Source organism: Pteropus medius, unplaced genomic scaffold (assembly GCF_902729225.1).
Source record: "Pteropus medius unplaced genomic scaffold, Ma_sr-lr_union100, whole genome shotgun sequence".
Lineage (NCBI taxonomy): Eukaryota > Metazoa > Chordata > Mammalia > Chiroptera > Pteropodidae > Pteropus > Pteropus medius.
This window is the reverse complement of record NW_024342474.1, coordinates 434,867-449,375: the sequence shown is the minus strand read 5'-3', so window position 1 is coordinate 449,375 and position 14,509 is coordinate 434,867. Positions and strand designations below refer to the sequence as shown.

The 14,509-nt window shown below is 47.6% G+C and overlaps 2 protein-coding genes across 2 annotated transcripts; both read right to left on the bottom strand.

Moving 5' to 3' along the window:
- Positions 1 to 3,302: 3,302 nt before the first annotated feature.
- Positions 3,303 to 7,507, bottom strand: SUOX (sulfite oxidase). The gene is made up of 4 exons (XM_039865640.1): positions 7,355 to 7,507; positions 5,896 to 5,955; positions 5,456 to 5,633; positions 3,303 to 5,222 (listed from the first exon to the last, which is right to left on the bottom strand). Exons 2-4 carry the CDS (start codon positions 5,943 to 5,945, stop codon positions 3,813 to 3,815), a joined length of 1,638 nt encoding a protein of 545 aa, XP_039721574.1. The 5' UTR covers positions 5,946 to 5,955; positions 7,355 to 7,507; the 3' UTR covers positions 3,303 to 3,812.
- A 1,863-nt stretch (positions 7,508 to 9,370) lies between these two features.
- On the bottom strand, positions 9,371 to 14,507 carry RAB5B (RAB5B, member RAS oncogene family; the record flags this gene model as incomplete). The annotated part of the gene is made up of 5 exons (XM_039865582.1): positions 9,371 to 11,872; positions 12,151 to 12,244; positions 12,801 to 12,923; positions 13,189 to 13,340; positions 14,411 to 14,507. Coding segments are annotated over 5 exons (582 nt in total), but the record flags the coding sequence as incomplete, so codon positions are not given.
- Between the last annotated feature and the right edge of the window lie 2 nt (positions 14,508 to 14,509).

The following is a 14,509-nucleotide window of genomic DNA, read 5'->3' as shown; positions in this document are numbered from 1 at the left end:
TGAGAAAAATAATTTCCTGCCCATGTCTCTTCAGAGATTACAGGGCTGAGGAAAAAGTCAACCTAGACACTCACTAAATATCTTTAAGGTAGAAACAGGGCTTCTTGGCTCAAGGACTATGCCAGCATAGGTATTCCAGCAGAATCTACAAAGTTGATGCTACCCCAGGAGAGACCAGGCCATTCATATCAGCACTACCCTTTCTTAGATGTTTTTGTCTGATAGACCTTGAACCTGTCTCTCTGTTTCCAATACAGAGCCCAAAACTCTTCTGAGAAGAGGAGGCAAATCAAACAGCCCAGAATTCAGAGCCTTCTCCAGCAGGGTCAAGAGACCAACAACGAAAGGGAGTCCCTCTGCCTGTGGCATTGTCTGCACCTACAGGGTCCCACACTTTTTTCTTCCCACAGAGTAAAATGAGGCTAGAAATAGCTGCCCAACAATAACTTATCTTTATTTTTCCTTGGCTACTTTGTGTGCGTGCTGAGAGAAGAGAGATGGCCAGTCTGGGAGAAAATAATTCCTTTGTGGATGCTGGAGGGCACAGGGTAAAAGGTGGGATAACGTTCTTCCCATGCTGGGAAGTACAAGCTGCAGATTTAAACTAAGAAGAAATAAAGAAGAAACTTTCAGTTGCATTACCACTGGAAAAAAGTCAGGACTTATTTCTGAGCCAAGTCCTAAACATGTTGTATCCTTAACCTGCTGGAAGGAAGGGGATTGCCCAGAAGCTACAATTAAACTAATTGCACTCAGTAGGCAACAAAGACATTATGTTTTGTGCTTGAGACATCAGCATCTACTGACTAGGGCAAGATATAATTCTGAAGCTGCCAAAGTGAAGGCAGTTCCCACCACCCTGGAGCCCACCCTAGAAGTTCCAGTGAAACTTTTCCTGCTTTCCAATGGTAAGGCTATTTTCTTCTTTAAAGACCTTATTTTTATCTCAGGAGCCACTCTTGTGTTCTCATGACCCAGGGAGCTGTCTGAATTCTCTGGCTTTAGGCTGTTAGTGGGGAAGGCTGAAGTCACCCCCATAACACAAAATGACTGACCTACTGGCAGACCCATGAGGGGATGAGGGATTCCTGGCTAGGCATATAATATATTTCTACTAAACAAGATGCTATACTTTCAAAGACTGTCTGATTTGGCCTTTTATCTGGCCTTGTCCTCAGAATTTAAGTTATCTTAAATGGAAATATTCTAGGTAGTCAGACACCTGTTTTCCGTGCTTTCCTAAGGATATGAACATATGAACGTCATCTAGGCTAAGTGAACAAGTAGCAGTAAGGGGAGACAGCCAGTCCTCAACATTCTTCAGCTTGGTCATGATGATGGAAGGCCTAGAACTGACATGTGAGCTAGTCAGGAACATATCAAGCTTACCACTGATGCTTGAAGGGCTCAGACTGGGGAGACTAGGGCACAGCTGCAGATATCAAACATGTAAGTAGGGGTCAGTACGAGTCACAACAGTAAACGGTTTTGCTTATGAGAGAAGGGACTGAGGCGAAAGAAGGTATGACACAATGTGGTTGGTAATGCATCAAATCTTCCTGGAAGCAGTTAGTAAATTCTTGACTTTGGAGGGGGAAAAAGTACCTTACTTCCTAAACATCTCATATCTAGAGGTCCATGTTCCATTAAACATTCCACTGTCTTCAGACAAGATCAGTCACGATTTTTAAAAAAAGCATAGAAATCAAACAAAAATTTAAAAAGTGAGAATCTACAACTCTAACAAACAAGGGTAAGAAAATAACTGGGATGACGCTGAGGGGGTACATGGAGGGCTCTTTTAGTTTAGACCCACTTCCTGTTACATTTCTTTCTTAGGGCTCATACAGTGAATCTCTTCCTTCTCAGCCTTGCTTCTCCGGTTTCCTAGACTTCTCACCCTGCACAGTACCCCAGACAGTACTTTTTCCTCTACCTTAAGTTTCTTCTCTACCACATTTCTCACACTTTGCTCATTGCCTCCCAGATCTTTCCCACCGAGGCCTGTCTTTCCTTCCAACCTTCTCGACCAAACCTCAGGGACCCTTATGTTTTCCCAGGTACCCTCTCTGATTCTACTTTCGCCGCTCTGTCCCTCTGTTCTATCCGTCTACCCCACAGAGGAACCTCACGCACACCAGCTCTTACGTGTCCTGGGTCCTCTGCCTTGACCCACCTCCCGCCTTTTTAGGACCCCTAGGTCCCTGCTACCTCCCCCTCCATCCTGAGGCCTGGCGCCCAACTCCCCATGGACAGCTTCCTTCCTTCAGGCGGAAGCCTACCCAGCGACCCTCTCCCCGCCTACCCCGCGCCCACGTCTCCCCTCGCTTCATGCCTAAGCCCCTCAGGCCCCGCCCCCGGCGCCCGAGGCCCCGCCCCCCGCACTACGCCAAAGCCCCGCCTCTCACTCACCTGAGGCTCCTCCGCGCGCGCGCTGGCTGGGGGGGTGAGGGAGAGGGGTTTAGGTATTGGGGGAAAAGGGGGCGGGGCGGCGGGGGTCCCCCACTCTGGCCCGGGCGGCCCAGTGCGGGGGGAGTGGGGGTCACTGAGGTAGTGGCAACCGGACCGGAGCCGGGACCCAGACCCTCAGCGGCGGCGGCTCCATCTCCATCAGCGGCTTCACCTGAGGAGGGACGGGTTCCCCCCATAAACCCCCCCCATCACAGCCGTCTCCCCTCCCCCGAACAACTTCCGGTCCCACTACCAGGCGACAGGCGGCGTGGCCGAACACCGAGCGCCCCCGAGCCGGGGAGACTGCTGGGGAAAGAAGGGAGAAGAGCTAGGGGAGAATAGCCGAGCGCCGAAAGATTCAAGTCCGAAAGGCGCGGTCGCGTGCAAAGGGTAACTCAATGACTGCTCCTTCATCTGCATCTAATTTGCAAACTAGACGCACATTGGACACCCCATGTGTCCTGGCACATCTGCCCCTAAGGCCAAATTTTGACCCAGAACCTCTTAAGACAATATTGATTTTAACCTCAGCATTCTTTGCCTTTCCTGCCAAGTGCGTAGGAATGGAGCCGGGCGAGGGTGGGGGCGGAGGGGTAGTTTCAGGGTGGCAAATTTTTGAAAATCTATTGGGGAGTATGTCTTGAGTTCAGTCCCCTAAGTAGCGCTGCAGATGATGACAGACTTCTGAGAAGGAAGCCCTACTTCTTGACTTCTCTGCACCTGTTTCTTGTTCCTTTCCCCCACCTTTTGTTTTGGATTACCTCACTACACATCCCAGTACATCTCCCTCAAGCAACATGCTCACTCTCCAGCCTCAAGAAGTACCAAAAAAGAATCTTATTTTCTCTTCGTTGAGTTGTGGTTTTAAACAAATGCTTTATTGAAATATTTAGAAAAGTGGAACTATAAGTTGCACCCCTCACAACCCCTCACAACCCAGAGAGGCAACAGAAAGTTGCATATACACTTTTCATACATATATCCACACACATCTGAAGAATCCAAGAAGAAAAGCAAACTAAGGCTTCATCAGTGATAGACATTAGAAGTGGAGGTGGGGTAGGAAGAGAAAATAGTGCTTGTTTCCAGAATTACTATTTCCACTTCTAGCCCCCTGTCCCTACAGCTCTCACCTCCTGGCACAGGATCAGTGGCCAGGAGAGGTATGTAACAGTGTCAAAGGAGGGCGGTGCCTGGGTGGAAATGTGCAATGTGTCTTCCTTTGTGTAGCTTAAGAAGGCATAATGTGATCCAAGAAGTGGATGGAGGAAGAGGTTTTTCTGTGGTAATGAGGCTAAAGGATGAGTGTGGAAAGAGGTTGAGAAGGTGGTTTGGGGAGTAGATGGTTTCATTTCACCTTCTCATGGGGCGACCCAGACATGGACACGGTGCCAGGCATTGCTGAGCACACCTCGCAAGTTCCAGATTGGAGCCACGGTGTCTGGCTGCACATTGTAGCTGTCATCTACAGCCTTACAAACGATGTTCAATTCCTTTTCCCCAGCTGGCACAGGGGCTTGCAGCTGCCATAGCCGCCAGGCCCAGGCCTTTCCGGGGCGCTGTTCCTTTCCATCCAGTTGAGCCACCTGCCAGGTTAGGCCCCCATCCAGAGATACATCCACCCTGATCACAGCTCTTCCACCACCACTCCATGCATAGCCCTTGACAGTCACCTCCCTTGACTCTATCATCTCCCCATCCTTGGGCTCTGTGATGGCTGACTGGACAGGAAGTTCTTGAATAGATGGAGCTGAGTCAAAATCTACAGTGTCCCAGTCCACAGATGGAGAGAAGCCTTTGTAATCTCGCCGTTGCCAGTGGCTGTAACTTTCCTCTGGTTCCACACTCACTTTGCCCAGCCATTTGACATGTCGGGCACCCACCACACCAGGAACCACCACCCGCACTGGAAAGCCATGGTCACGAGGCAGAGGCTGCCCATTCATCTCATACGCCAGCAAGACCTCAGCTTCAGGGTCCATGGCCCGAGTCAGAGGGATGGATGCTCCATAGGCAGTCCCCATGGGGTCTGAGTCCAGTCCCTCAAAGCAGACATGGGCCTCGTTTTCACAGAGCTGGTGACCAGCTTGGGCTAACACATCACATAGTCGTGCCCCAGCCCAGCGTGCAGTGCTAATGGCTCCTGTACTCCACTCCAGACCTTTTACTTCTTTTAACTGACTCATCTCAGAGCGCCGGTTGCCAGCACACTGCAGAGTGACTGTTATCTCGTGCTTAGGGAACTGGTACAAGTCATCTAGGGATAGAGACAGTGACTGACCCCCAGGTGGCCCTACTATATGCAGGCGATAGGTGTCTGGGTCCAGGTTAGGTACAGGCAGATGGTTCCGGGTGAAGAAAATAGGGTTGGGGGTAATGTAGTTTTCCGTCAGTAGCTCAGGGGGAGGCTCTGCATTAAAGGGGCACTGGCTATTGACCTTCAGGGCTGGGTGACGTATAGGATCATCAGCATAAGGGTCAGAGGTCTTCAAGGTGGAAGACGCCTTTTCTTCGGGGCTCAGCTCCCCAATCTTGTACTGAGCCAGTATCTCACGCACGTGGGACTGGTTGTGGATGCCATAGAGGGCCCAGAAGGGCTCTAGAGGTCCTCCGGCTGCTAGCATCAGCTTTGATGGCCCCCCTGGGTGTAGACCCACAAATTCTGTGACATCAAAGACCTCGGAGCCCAGGGTCACCCAGATCCTAGTCTCAGGGCTGCTATGGGATTTTACTTCCTCCCTCGTGTATATGCGTGGTGACTCCTGAGCAGCCTGCAGGCAGGGGAGGGGTGAGGCAGAAGGGAACAGAATATTAAGAAATCACCATAGCTTTCCCTGAACCAATCCACAAAGTCATGGCCACTGGGAAATGGGGTAGCAGATTTCATTTCTATAGTGCATGAAGACAGTATCACCCTGGGCTCTGTGGTAACAGCCTGGCTTGCCTGGGGCGCTCACTAGGGTCCCTTTGTTTTGATAGCGAAGTCCTTTCCTTCCCCACTTACCCTGCAACGGTGGTCCCGATAGGTCAACACTGCCCCGAGGCCTAGCAGAGCCCCCACTACTCTCCATCCTCTGGTGCTGGACTTATCTCTAGAGAAGTAGAGGCTGGGGCACTGGGGCTGAAATGAATCATTTGTAGAGCAGACCTGAATACAGATCCTTGAGGTGGTAGACTTGAGTCTGGAAGAGATAGAGATCTTCTTAGTAGCACAATTCCCATCAGTGAAGGCCTGGGGTTTACCTCTCCCTGGTTGGCCACTGATTCCTTCAGTTAGAACTTAAGTTTCCCCAGGAATGGGTGGGACAAGTGGGATCTAGCTTTCCTTTTTCTTTCTGGCCACCAACTCAACTGTCTTATCTAGCAGATAAGACAAAACACCATAAAGATACTGGAAGTGGGAGATACAGACTAGGAGACAAGTCTTAGGATGGGGTGGCCTACCTGCAGGCCTGTCTGAGTCCCAGGCCCACAGCTCTGTGCAGCAGCAGCATTGCGGCAGACCTGTAGGAAGAAGATTCCAGGATCAAGATAGGGATTCTTGGGAAGGGATGAAATTAGGGCAGTTTGAGGGAACAGATGGGAGGAAGACACAGAGGAGGTCCAATGGGGAGTCTTATTCTTTGGTAATAAGGCCAAAGGGTAGGAGTAGGGGTCCAAATGGGCCCTTAGAGAAAACCTGGAGCACTTTAGGGAGACTGTGCTGACAGAATGAAAGGGAATGGGGGTGAGTGATTCTTCTAGAATCACCTATCTCCCATCCTCCACTCTCTACTTTGTCCACTACAGAGAACAATGTCTGGGGCAAAGAGTCTAAACGGTAGAAGCCAAATGTGTATTGTCCAGTTTGCTGGTTTATTATTTCTGAAGTCAGGAGCAGACAACTGAGGGGCAGACTGACTTAAACAGGAACAAAAAGGAGAAAAGGGTAGTGGCAGCCTAATGGGGTGAAGGAGCCCAGATTCTGCAGTCTAACTGCTTTGGATGTGTGAAGCCATTAACCAGCCCCGTTCCCTAGGCAACATACATACCAAGCCTCTCTGAATTGGCATCCTCATCTATGAAATGAGATCTACCTAGCAGAGCTACTGTGACGAGTAAACAACATTATCTTTGAAGGCCTTTATCTCCACCTACTCTCTCCATTCACCCTTAAAAAATTGAACCTAGCTGGGAACTGAACCCCAACCCAGAGTCCCCACCCCTGTCTATGTCACTCCATTTAGCTCAGCAAATTGAGGAGTTAATGGCCAGGGTGTCAGGGGATGGGCTAGAGAAGGAAGGTAATTTTTCTGCTTTCTGCCCTGCAGCAGTTTAATCAGAGCACTGAACAGATCGCTGACCTCAGGAGGCCAAAGTGGAGAGGGGTGAGAAGAGTCCCAATTATTGATAAGATGTTAAAAGAGAGGGGCAGGTAGAGGAACTGTGAGGGAGATAAGAGTAGGAGCAGAGTCTGCATTTTACCCCTGGGCCATAGGCCCCTCACTCTCCCTCCCACCTGCCCACTAGAACCAGACGGGAGCAGTGCAGGTAGGACTGACCTGCCAGTGAACTCGGTCAGTTCAATGTCCCAGGTTTTGAGAGAGGGAGCCTGCTGCTACAAAACAGATGCCACCCCCTTGTAAGGGTGGTGGCTCCTCACTCCTCAGGGGCATTTTAGGTAGGATATGTCTAGCATTGGGGTACAAGCACCCGGTCCCATGCCACTACCCAGCACCTGACACGAGTGTCTTGTAGCAACACCCTCGCCCCAGTAGCACCAGGTCAGCGGGAGTGGAGGCAAATACTGGCAGTGTTTTTGTCCCTGGGGTTGGCAGCACCCCTGGGTACCAAGGCCCCCGCCATCACCTGGGTCACCAAGTCTTTCTCCTCCTGTTCCCTCTCCCTGGTCCAGAACCCTTACCCTGTTCGACGTCTGCAGGGTGGCTTTTACTTGCCCGGCGCCCAGAGATTGCTGGCGAAGGGGCGGAGCCAGCGCCATGACGTTGAGACGGAGTTAAAGGACCACTCTAGCTCCCCCACCTCCCCTCCGGCTCATCCTCCAACCATAGGCGGGCTGCGGGCCGCCTCCTAGCTGCTGTGCCCGCCTCCTGCAGGCCAAGGGAGGCGGGGCGCCTCCAGGGCTTAAAGCTAAAACAGGTTTGTTCCCATGCAGGCTAGACAAGGAATGGGACCCTCACTGATGTCCTGGAAGGAACCCTGGCAGTGGAAGGTAATGAGGACTTTAAAGATTGGGAGGTGGAAGACTTTGAGATGCCCCCGCCCCGTCTCTACAGCCGTTCACTGGAGGAAGCTTCGGGATCCAGCCCACTTTCTCCCAGGCGATGAAATTTGCCTCTACCCTGTTTTTGACAAATCTGTGTTGCAACTGAAACCGTCCTGTTTGTCTTTTAGAAAAAACAAGGTCAAGCACTCAATTCTCTTATATCCAGAAATGACAGCAGAAACGACGACTAAATAGTGGTTCAAAAACTTTGAGATTCCTTGGGTTAGTTGAATTTTTCCCCGAATTATGGAACACACAACACTGGAATAGACATCTTTTTTATTTTGCTTAGTTAAGAAAATTTTAAAAAATCGTCGTTTAACAAGAGAAGTGACATTTAATACCCAAAATTAGGATTATAATCGCTCATAATCTCAGAGTAAAAGACACTAAATCTTTTGCTATTAACCTTTTTATTTCGTGAACTGAAAACTTTTGTCATTGGCTGGCTGTGAACTTGGGCCAAACGTATCTACACTGCCCTCTAGAGAAAAGAAAGTTGAGCTACAACCTTACTCACTTTCAGTGAAGGTCTTAATCTTTAATTTTGGAAGATCATTTCCCCTTGCTTTTTGCTCTCTGAAACTGAACTAGAGCTTTTATCAGGAATCAAGGAACCATGAGGGCTGGGGCAGATACTAAGAAATGTACATAAAGGGGAACTGACACTGAAAAGGTGATTTTGGCTCTGAAGTTTTGGGAAATAGAAAGATTTCCAACTCAACTGTGTACAATTAAATCATTGGAGAGCCCTGACACCAAACTTAATCAGTCTTAAAAAACAAGCTCAGCCCAAGGAAGTCAGCTACTTTCTAAAGCCATGGGGATAAGACTTCTCACTAATAAGTGTCACTTCTCTGCATGCTGCACACATGCTGTACATAATTGACCTTGAAACCTCAACTTATATTTTACAGGAGAAACAGGTAGAGAGCAGCTAAGTAACTTGATTAAGGCCACAGCTGGTAAGTTGGCAGGAACAGGACCGAAATGCCAGATCTGTCTGGGACCAGTCCTCTTTCCTGTCTTTCAGATTCTTTGGAATTTAAAACTCCTCCTGCAACATACCTAATCTTTTCTCTGTATCATTTCCCCCTACCTACCTCCATGTACAGTAGGAAACAAATACAGATCTAGAAGAAATTTTCCTGTTGGGGTAGAAGTCACATGATCCATCAAAAATGCTAGTTTAGTGATTTTTAAAAACTTTTTTAGGTCACGATCCCCTTTGAGATACTAATAAGGACCTGCTCCCTAGAGAAATGCACATACATTTTTGCATACTTCAAAGGAGTCACGAATTCCACCATTCTCCAATCTCAACAACTGTCTGCCCAAAGGTCCATAGATACCACCCCTACTCCATATATACATTCTGTTATGAGGGCCTAAAAAAAGGCTATGGTCAGATTTTATGAGCTCTCTAGTGGCCTTGGAATAAGAGTGATTAAACGGCAATAAAGGGGCTCTGTTTCAAATTGAGTTACCTCACTATGAAAGACAAGATTAAAGGGACTAAGGAGGCACCAATATGCAGGGAAGGGTGTGTTTCAGATTCAATAACATTATTGGGTGTCCTTTCTTCCAAATTTCTAGTATCAAACAGACAAATAACAACAACAACAACAACAACAAAAAGAAGCAACACTCCAATACAGTTTTTTTTCCTTTTTTACTTATATTAAATACATCGGTAAATCAGCAGTCGCATTCTGTTACCACGATTGTTATGTTGAAAGAGGAAGAAAGGGGGAAAGAGGCAAATGCTTTCTTAGAAGAAAAAAAGAGGAACCTTCCCCCCCAAAATAACTGATCAGAAGAAAAAAATGAAAGCTGGGAAATAAAAATTAAGATCCCCAAGCCCAACAGAGCTCAAAGGAAAGTAGAAGGAAGACAGCAGATAGGCCCAGAAGCTAAGGCCAATCCCGTTCCTAAGGGGGCGGGAGAGGGAAGAGGAAACCTGGAGAAATGATTTCCCAGCCCCAAGGCAATGAAACATCTTCATTTCTGCTGCAGAGATAAAGAATTTCATTTCTAAGAGACTTCAGAACCATTCTAGTTCTTCCACTCGTAAAGATTCACGGGGTGCTGTTGGGTGTTGGGAAAGGGGGAAATGTATTTCAGGGCCACGGGAACTAAGGCTGTCCCTGTAAAAGAAAGGGAACTGAGGCCCAAGTGGAAGAATCGAAGCTGAATCTTTCAGAATCTCAGCTTCATGGATTTCTCAGCTACTCTGGGACAGAAGGAAGTCTTCAAGCCAAAAGGGCAGAAAGCTTCCGATCCTAGGTCACTGAGGCCTTCACTATCTTACTTCCCCCAATTTTCCCACAACTGGAATAAGTTTAGAGTTCTCTCTTGTCTTGATGCCTTCCCAAAGAAGGGATGTGAAGAGAGGCTAGAGACTGAGAAAGGATCAACGTCCTCTGGTGATGTGAGACAGTTGTGAAGGACCTTCAGTGCCAGTAGTTCTGTCCACAGGAACAGGTGTTATGCCATGAGGGGGCCACAAGTAGGCCTCTGTGGTGATAGCCCCTAGTGGTATATAGATTAAGCCACTGGTTACATGGGGGATGGGTATGGGAATAAGCAGGGAGGGACTAAACTGAAGATACTAACAAAGAAGAAATGGGGCCTGATGGGAGGTAGAGAACTGAACAGACTGTACAGTGGGAATAAAGATAATACCTATTTACAGGGAAGTAGAAAAGAATGGTAATGGGTGGATCAAATTGAACACGAACTCCAGGAAAGGAGAGGAAACTCCTCCTTCTTGTCTAACTCCTCTTCACCCCCTACCATGGCCTGTTCTATCCTGAGACCTCTCCCCAGTTGCTTCAGTTAATTCCCCAGGAAAGGCAAATCTATACCCAAGAGCTAGGTTGGCAAGAAATTAGGTTAAGAATCAGAGTCGAAGGAAGCTAGCAGTGAAGACTGGGCTTGAGTAGCTGCCACTGGTACTGTTCTCTATAGTCCCTCTCGAAATCTCATATACATCTCAGATTCCATTTAATTAAAAAGGTGAGAGGGCAGGTAAATCCATCAACCCCCCCATAAAACAAGTATCCCAACTGAACTACCATCAATTAAAGTGCAAACTGCAGGGGGCTATAGTGGCTGAGGCTGAGGCCATCTAAAGGCCAGAGAGAAAAAAAATGCATACGTATAAATCAGAGGACGGGTATCAGAAACAGGTCCCTCCCCCAATTAGATCACAGCAGAGCCAAAGATGCAGGCAACCAGTGAAGATTCTTTGGACTCAGGGGTCCGGAGTCTCCCCCACTATGTGGGAGACACTACCTAAAAAGGCTAGTGAGGGGAAACTAGGCCTCCAAACTAGCATCTCCACCTCCTCCTCCACCTCCACCCAGTTAGCTAACAACACAACTCCTACCTGGTGCCTGAGAGCTTGCCTTTCCATTCTCACTCTACCTAGAAACACCCTCCACAAGGCCAACTCATGGATACTGCACTGTTGTTAAATATGAGAAACTCCAACCAGATAAAACCAAAAAGGAAATCTTTCCTTACTCCCTCATGCTCCACGCCTTACTCTCCCCCAGGGCCCTTACTGTGACTGAATTGGAAATCTCCTTCCTCAGTTCCTGGGTTCACCACCTTCTCCATCCTGGGGAGAGGAGAAAAGCGGATCACGAATTGGGATTGACCAAAAGCAGGAGAAGGGGCAGGAAACAAACAAACAAACAAACAAATGTTTTCTGAAAAAATGGGGAGGAGGAAAGATAAGTAGGTCACTGTCTTGCACCTATAATACAAAGTGAAGAAAGTTTGTTTTGGAAGGTAAGTCCTGGGGGATCTGACCCCAAGCCCCAGAGTAGGGGTAGGAGACCAGTGGCAACAGCTGCCTGGTGTTGGTTGCTGAAGCATTAAAAAGTGCCATGACGGAGCTGTCAGGAGGCAGCCCTTGGGAGCCAGGGCTCAGTGTGCTGTTACCGTAGGGGCTGTGTGCTGAGGGGTGGGAATGGAGGTTACTTCTTAGCTCTCGTGCTAGCTCCACACTTGTTTGCTGCTAGCCACCCCCTCAGTTGCTACAACACTGGCTCTTGTTCTGCTGGGACTGCTCATGGAGATCCACACCTCGGCTTCGGCATGCTGCACCCCCCAGATTCTGGGGTTCACTCTTTGGCAACTTCTTAGCTAGAGATAAAAAGAAGGGAACAAAACATGGTAGATTTTACTTATCCACCCTCCAAACTATTGGGTGAGGGAGAAATAGGGGGAAAGAGGAAATATGAGACATCAAAAGAAATGTTCTGAAGAGGAGAGGGTTCACTGTAAACTATATTAAAGATGAGGGGGCTCAAGCTGCAGCTAAAGGATGGAGGTCACAATGGAAAGTGAAGGCATTTCTATACTCAAAGTTTTCACAAGAGGAGACACTCCCATCTCTCTTTATGATGTTAGTGAGACCTTACCTATTGCCAGGAAGAGATCATTCACGTTCATAGCTGTCTTGGCTGAGGTCTCCATAAACAATAAGCTGTTGTCATCTGCATATGCCTGGGCCTCCTGCAAGGGGTGGGGTGGTGATGCTCAGAATGTAGAGAAGAAACAAGTATTGCCTTTCCACTCCCACACAGCACCAGAGCTAGGCAATATCCTAGGTTTCCTCCCCTTAATTGCTCCTCTGAGCCAGCTGGCCCTGGACCCATGTTTTGGTGGCAGCTCCTTCAAGGATAACCCATGGTCTAGATGTCTTAATGCAACAAACAAGATATCAGGAATCTTACTTATATTTGAGAAAATAAGTTGGTTGGGGGCTTTTGGGTTCTGATACTTGAATAGTCCCTTACCTCAAATTCCATTGCTCCCTCCTTCCTATTTCCACACTGGTACCCCCAATAGTTGGTACTCCCTACCCCTCTGCTCTGGCATTTTCTTGACTCCTCTAAAATCTCCTGGCTGTCATTAGGGTCACACTGTTGCTGTATTTAACATGGTGCAGAACTAGGGAATGAGATGATGAATGTCTTCAGATGAGGTTTCCAGAGAGGGCAGGTTTGGACAAAAAGAGGTCCGAAGTACAAGGGAGTGTGTTAGAGAGAGACTCTATGGGCCATCTTACTTCATACTCCACCACGCGCTTGTTGGCCAGATCAGCTTTGTTCCCTGCCAGGGCAATAACGATGCTAGGACTGGCCTGTCGCTGTAGTTCCTTTACCCATGTCTTCGCTCGGGCAAAAGTTTCCTAGGAGAACATGAGGAAGAAAATGGTTGGGCTGGAATGACTAACAATCCAGGCCCATCACCTTCAAAGTCCAGGCTCAAAACTCAACTCTTCTCGGCGGTCTTCCCTCACGAAAACCACCTGTCTCTTAAAGTTCATTACCTCTGTATTCGCAGCACTTGAAGCATAATTTGCACTCTTATTTTTGCTTTTCCAAGAACCTGTTTTCTCTACCCCACCTAATTCCTGTAAATAAAAGCAGGGATAATCTTCTCAACCCACTTACCTGATTAGTAATGTCATAAACCACAATTGCAGCTTGGGCACCTCTGTAGTACATGGGGGCCAAGCTATGGTATCGCTCCTGCCCAGCTGTGTCCCAGATCTCAAACTTGACTGTTGTGTCATCTAGGCAAACAGACTGGGTGAGGAAGGCCGCTATGGATGAGAGAATGAAGGAGAAGTGGTAAGTGAGAGGATGAATGGGAACACCTCCCCTCTCCCCAATATCTTCACTCTTATTTTAAGACTAGTCACAACCCGGGCCATTCAGCTACAAGAAAAGATTTAGTGTTCTCATATATAGGTCCTAGAACCAAGATTAAGACTGCTTGGCTAAGCCCTTCCTGCCAGAAGTTTCTCTAGCTAAGGAATGGGTACACATCATAAATTATGAGAGATTGAAAGAACTGGCACTCATACCAGAGTCATCCCTCTTCTAACCAAATTAGAAGAATAAGAGGTAATGACATAGAGAGAATAGGCTTTAGATAAGTCACATCAAGATTTGATTAGAAGATTTTAAAGCTTGATGGGAGGTCCCACCATTATCAGTGTTATTTGGCTGTTACTTTTTTCATATAATCTCCTGCTGGTCCAAGAACACATTTCCAAGGTGACTAGTAAAAGTGGAGAAGTAGTAATGTGAGAGTTCTTACAAAAGATCCTTTATTGAATTAGTGGGTAGTGGCAAGGAAAAGGTAGCAAAGGTGGGAAAGGTAGATGCTCTTTATCTTTCATATTTAGTTCCAGTCTCTATTTTACCAGATATGTGCATTAGAATCATCTAAGAAACTTTTCCAAATATACATGCTTACGCTTTTGCCAATCTCACCCTACCTCCAAGACTAATCAGTAGACCTAGGGTAGGGCCCAAGCATGCATAGGATGAAAATGCTCTCCAGATGATTATGATGCGATCTTTGATTACAAATCACTGCTCCAAACCAACCCTGCTCAAGTTGACACTAAACTGAACTTCACTGAGATTAAGATGAGAATGGGAGAAGGAAGACAGATAAAAAATTAGTGATTTTATTGGTGCGCAAAGTTCAACTTTTCTTACTTTCTTCTACCTGTTTTTTGGCATTGTGGCAGTTTTTTTCTGTTTTATAAAGGATTTCTATTCCAGGGAGCTAAGAGGGCCAGCTTCACAATCAGGTCCCTAGATCGCCCTTCAAAAGCCTTACTAAAAGGCAGTGAAGCTCTTCCTTCTCTGAGATACTTACCTCCAATGGTGCTCTCCTGGTACTCATGGAACTGCCCTTTGACAAAACGTAATACCAGGCTAGACTTCCCTACTGCAGATTCACCCAGCAGGACCAATT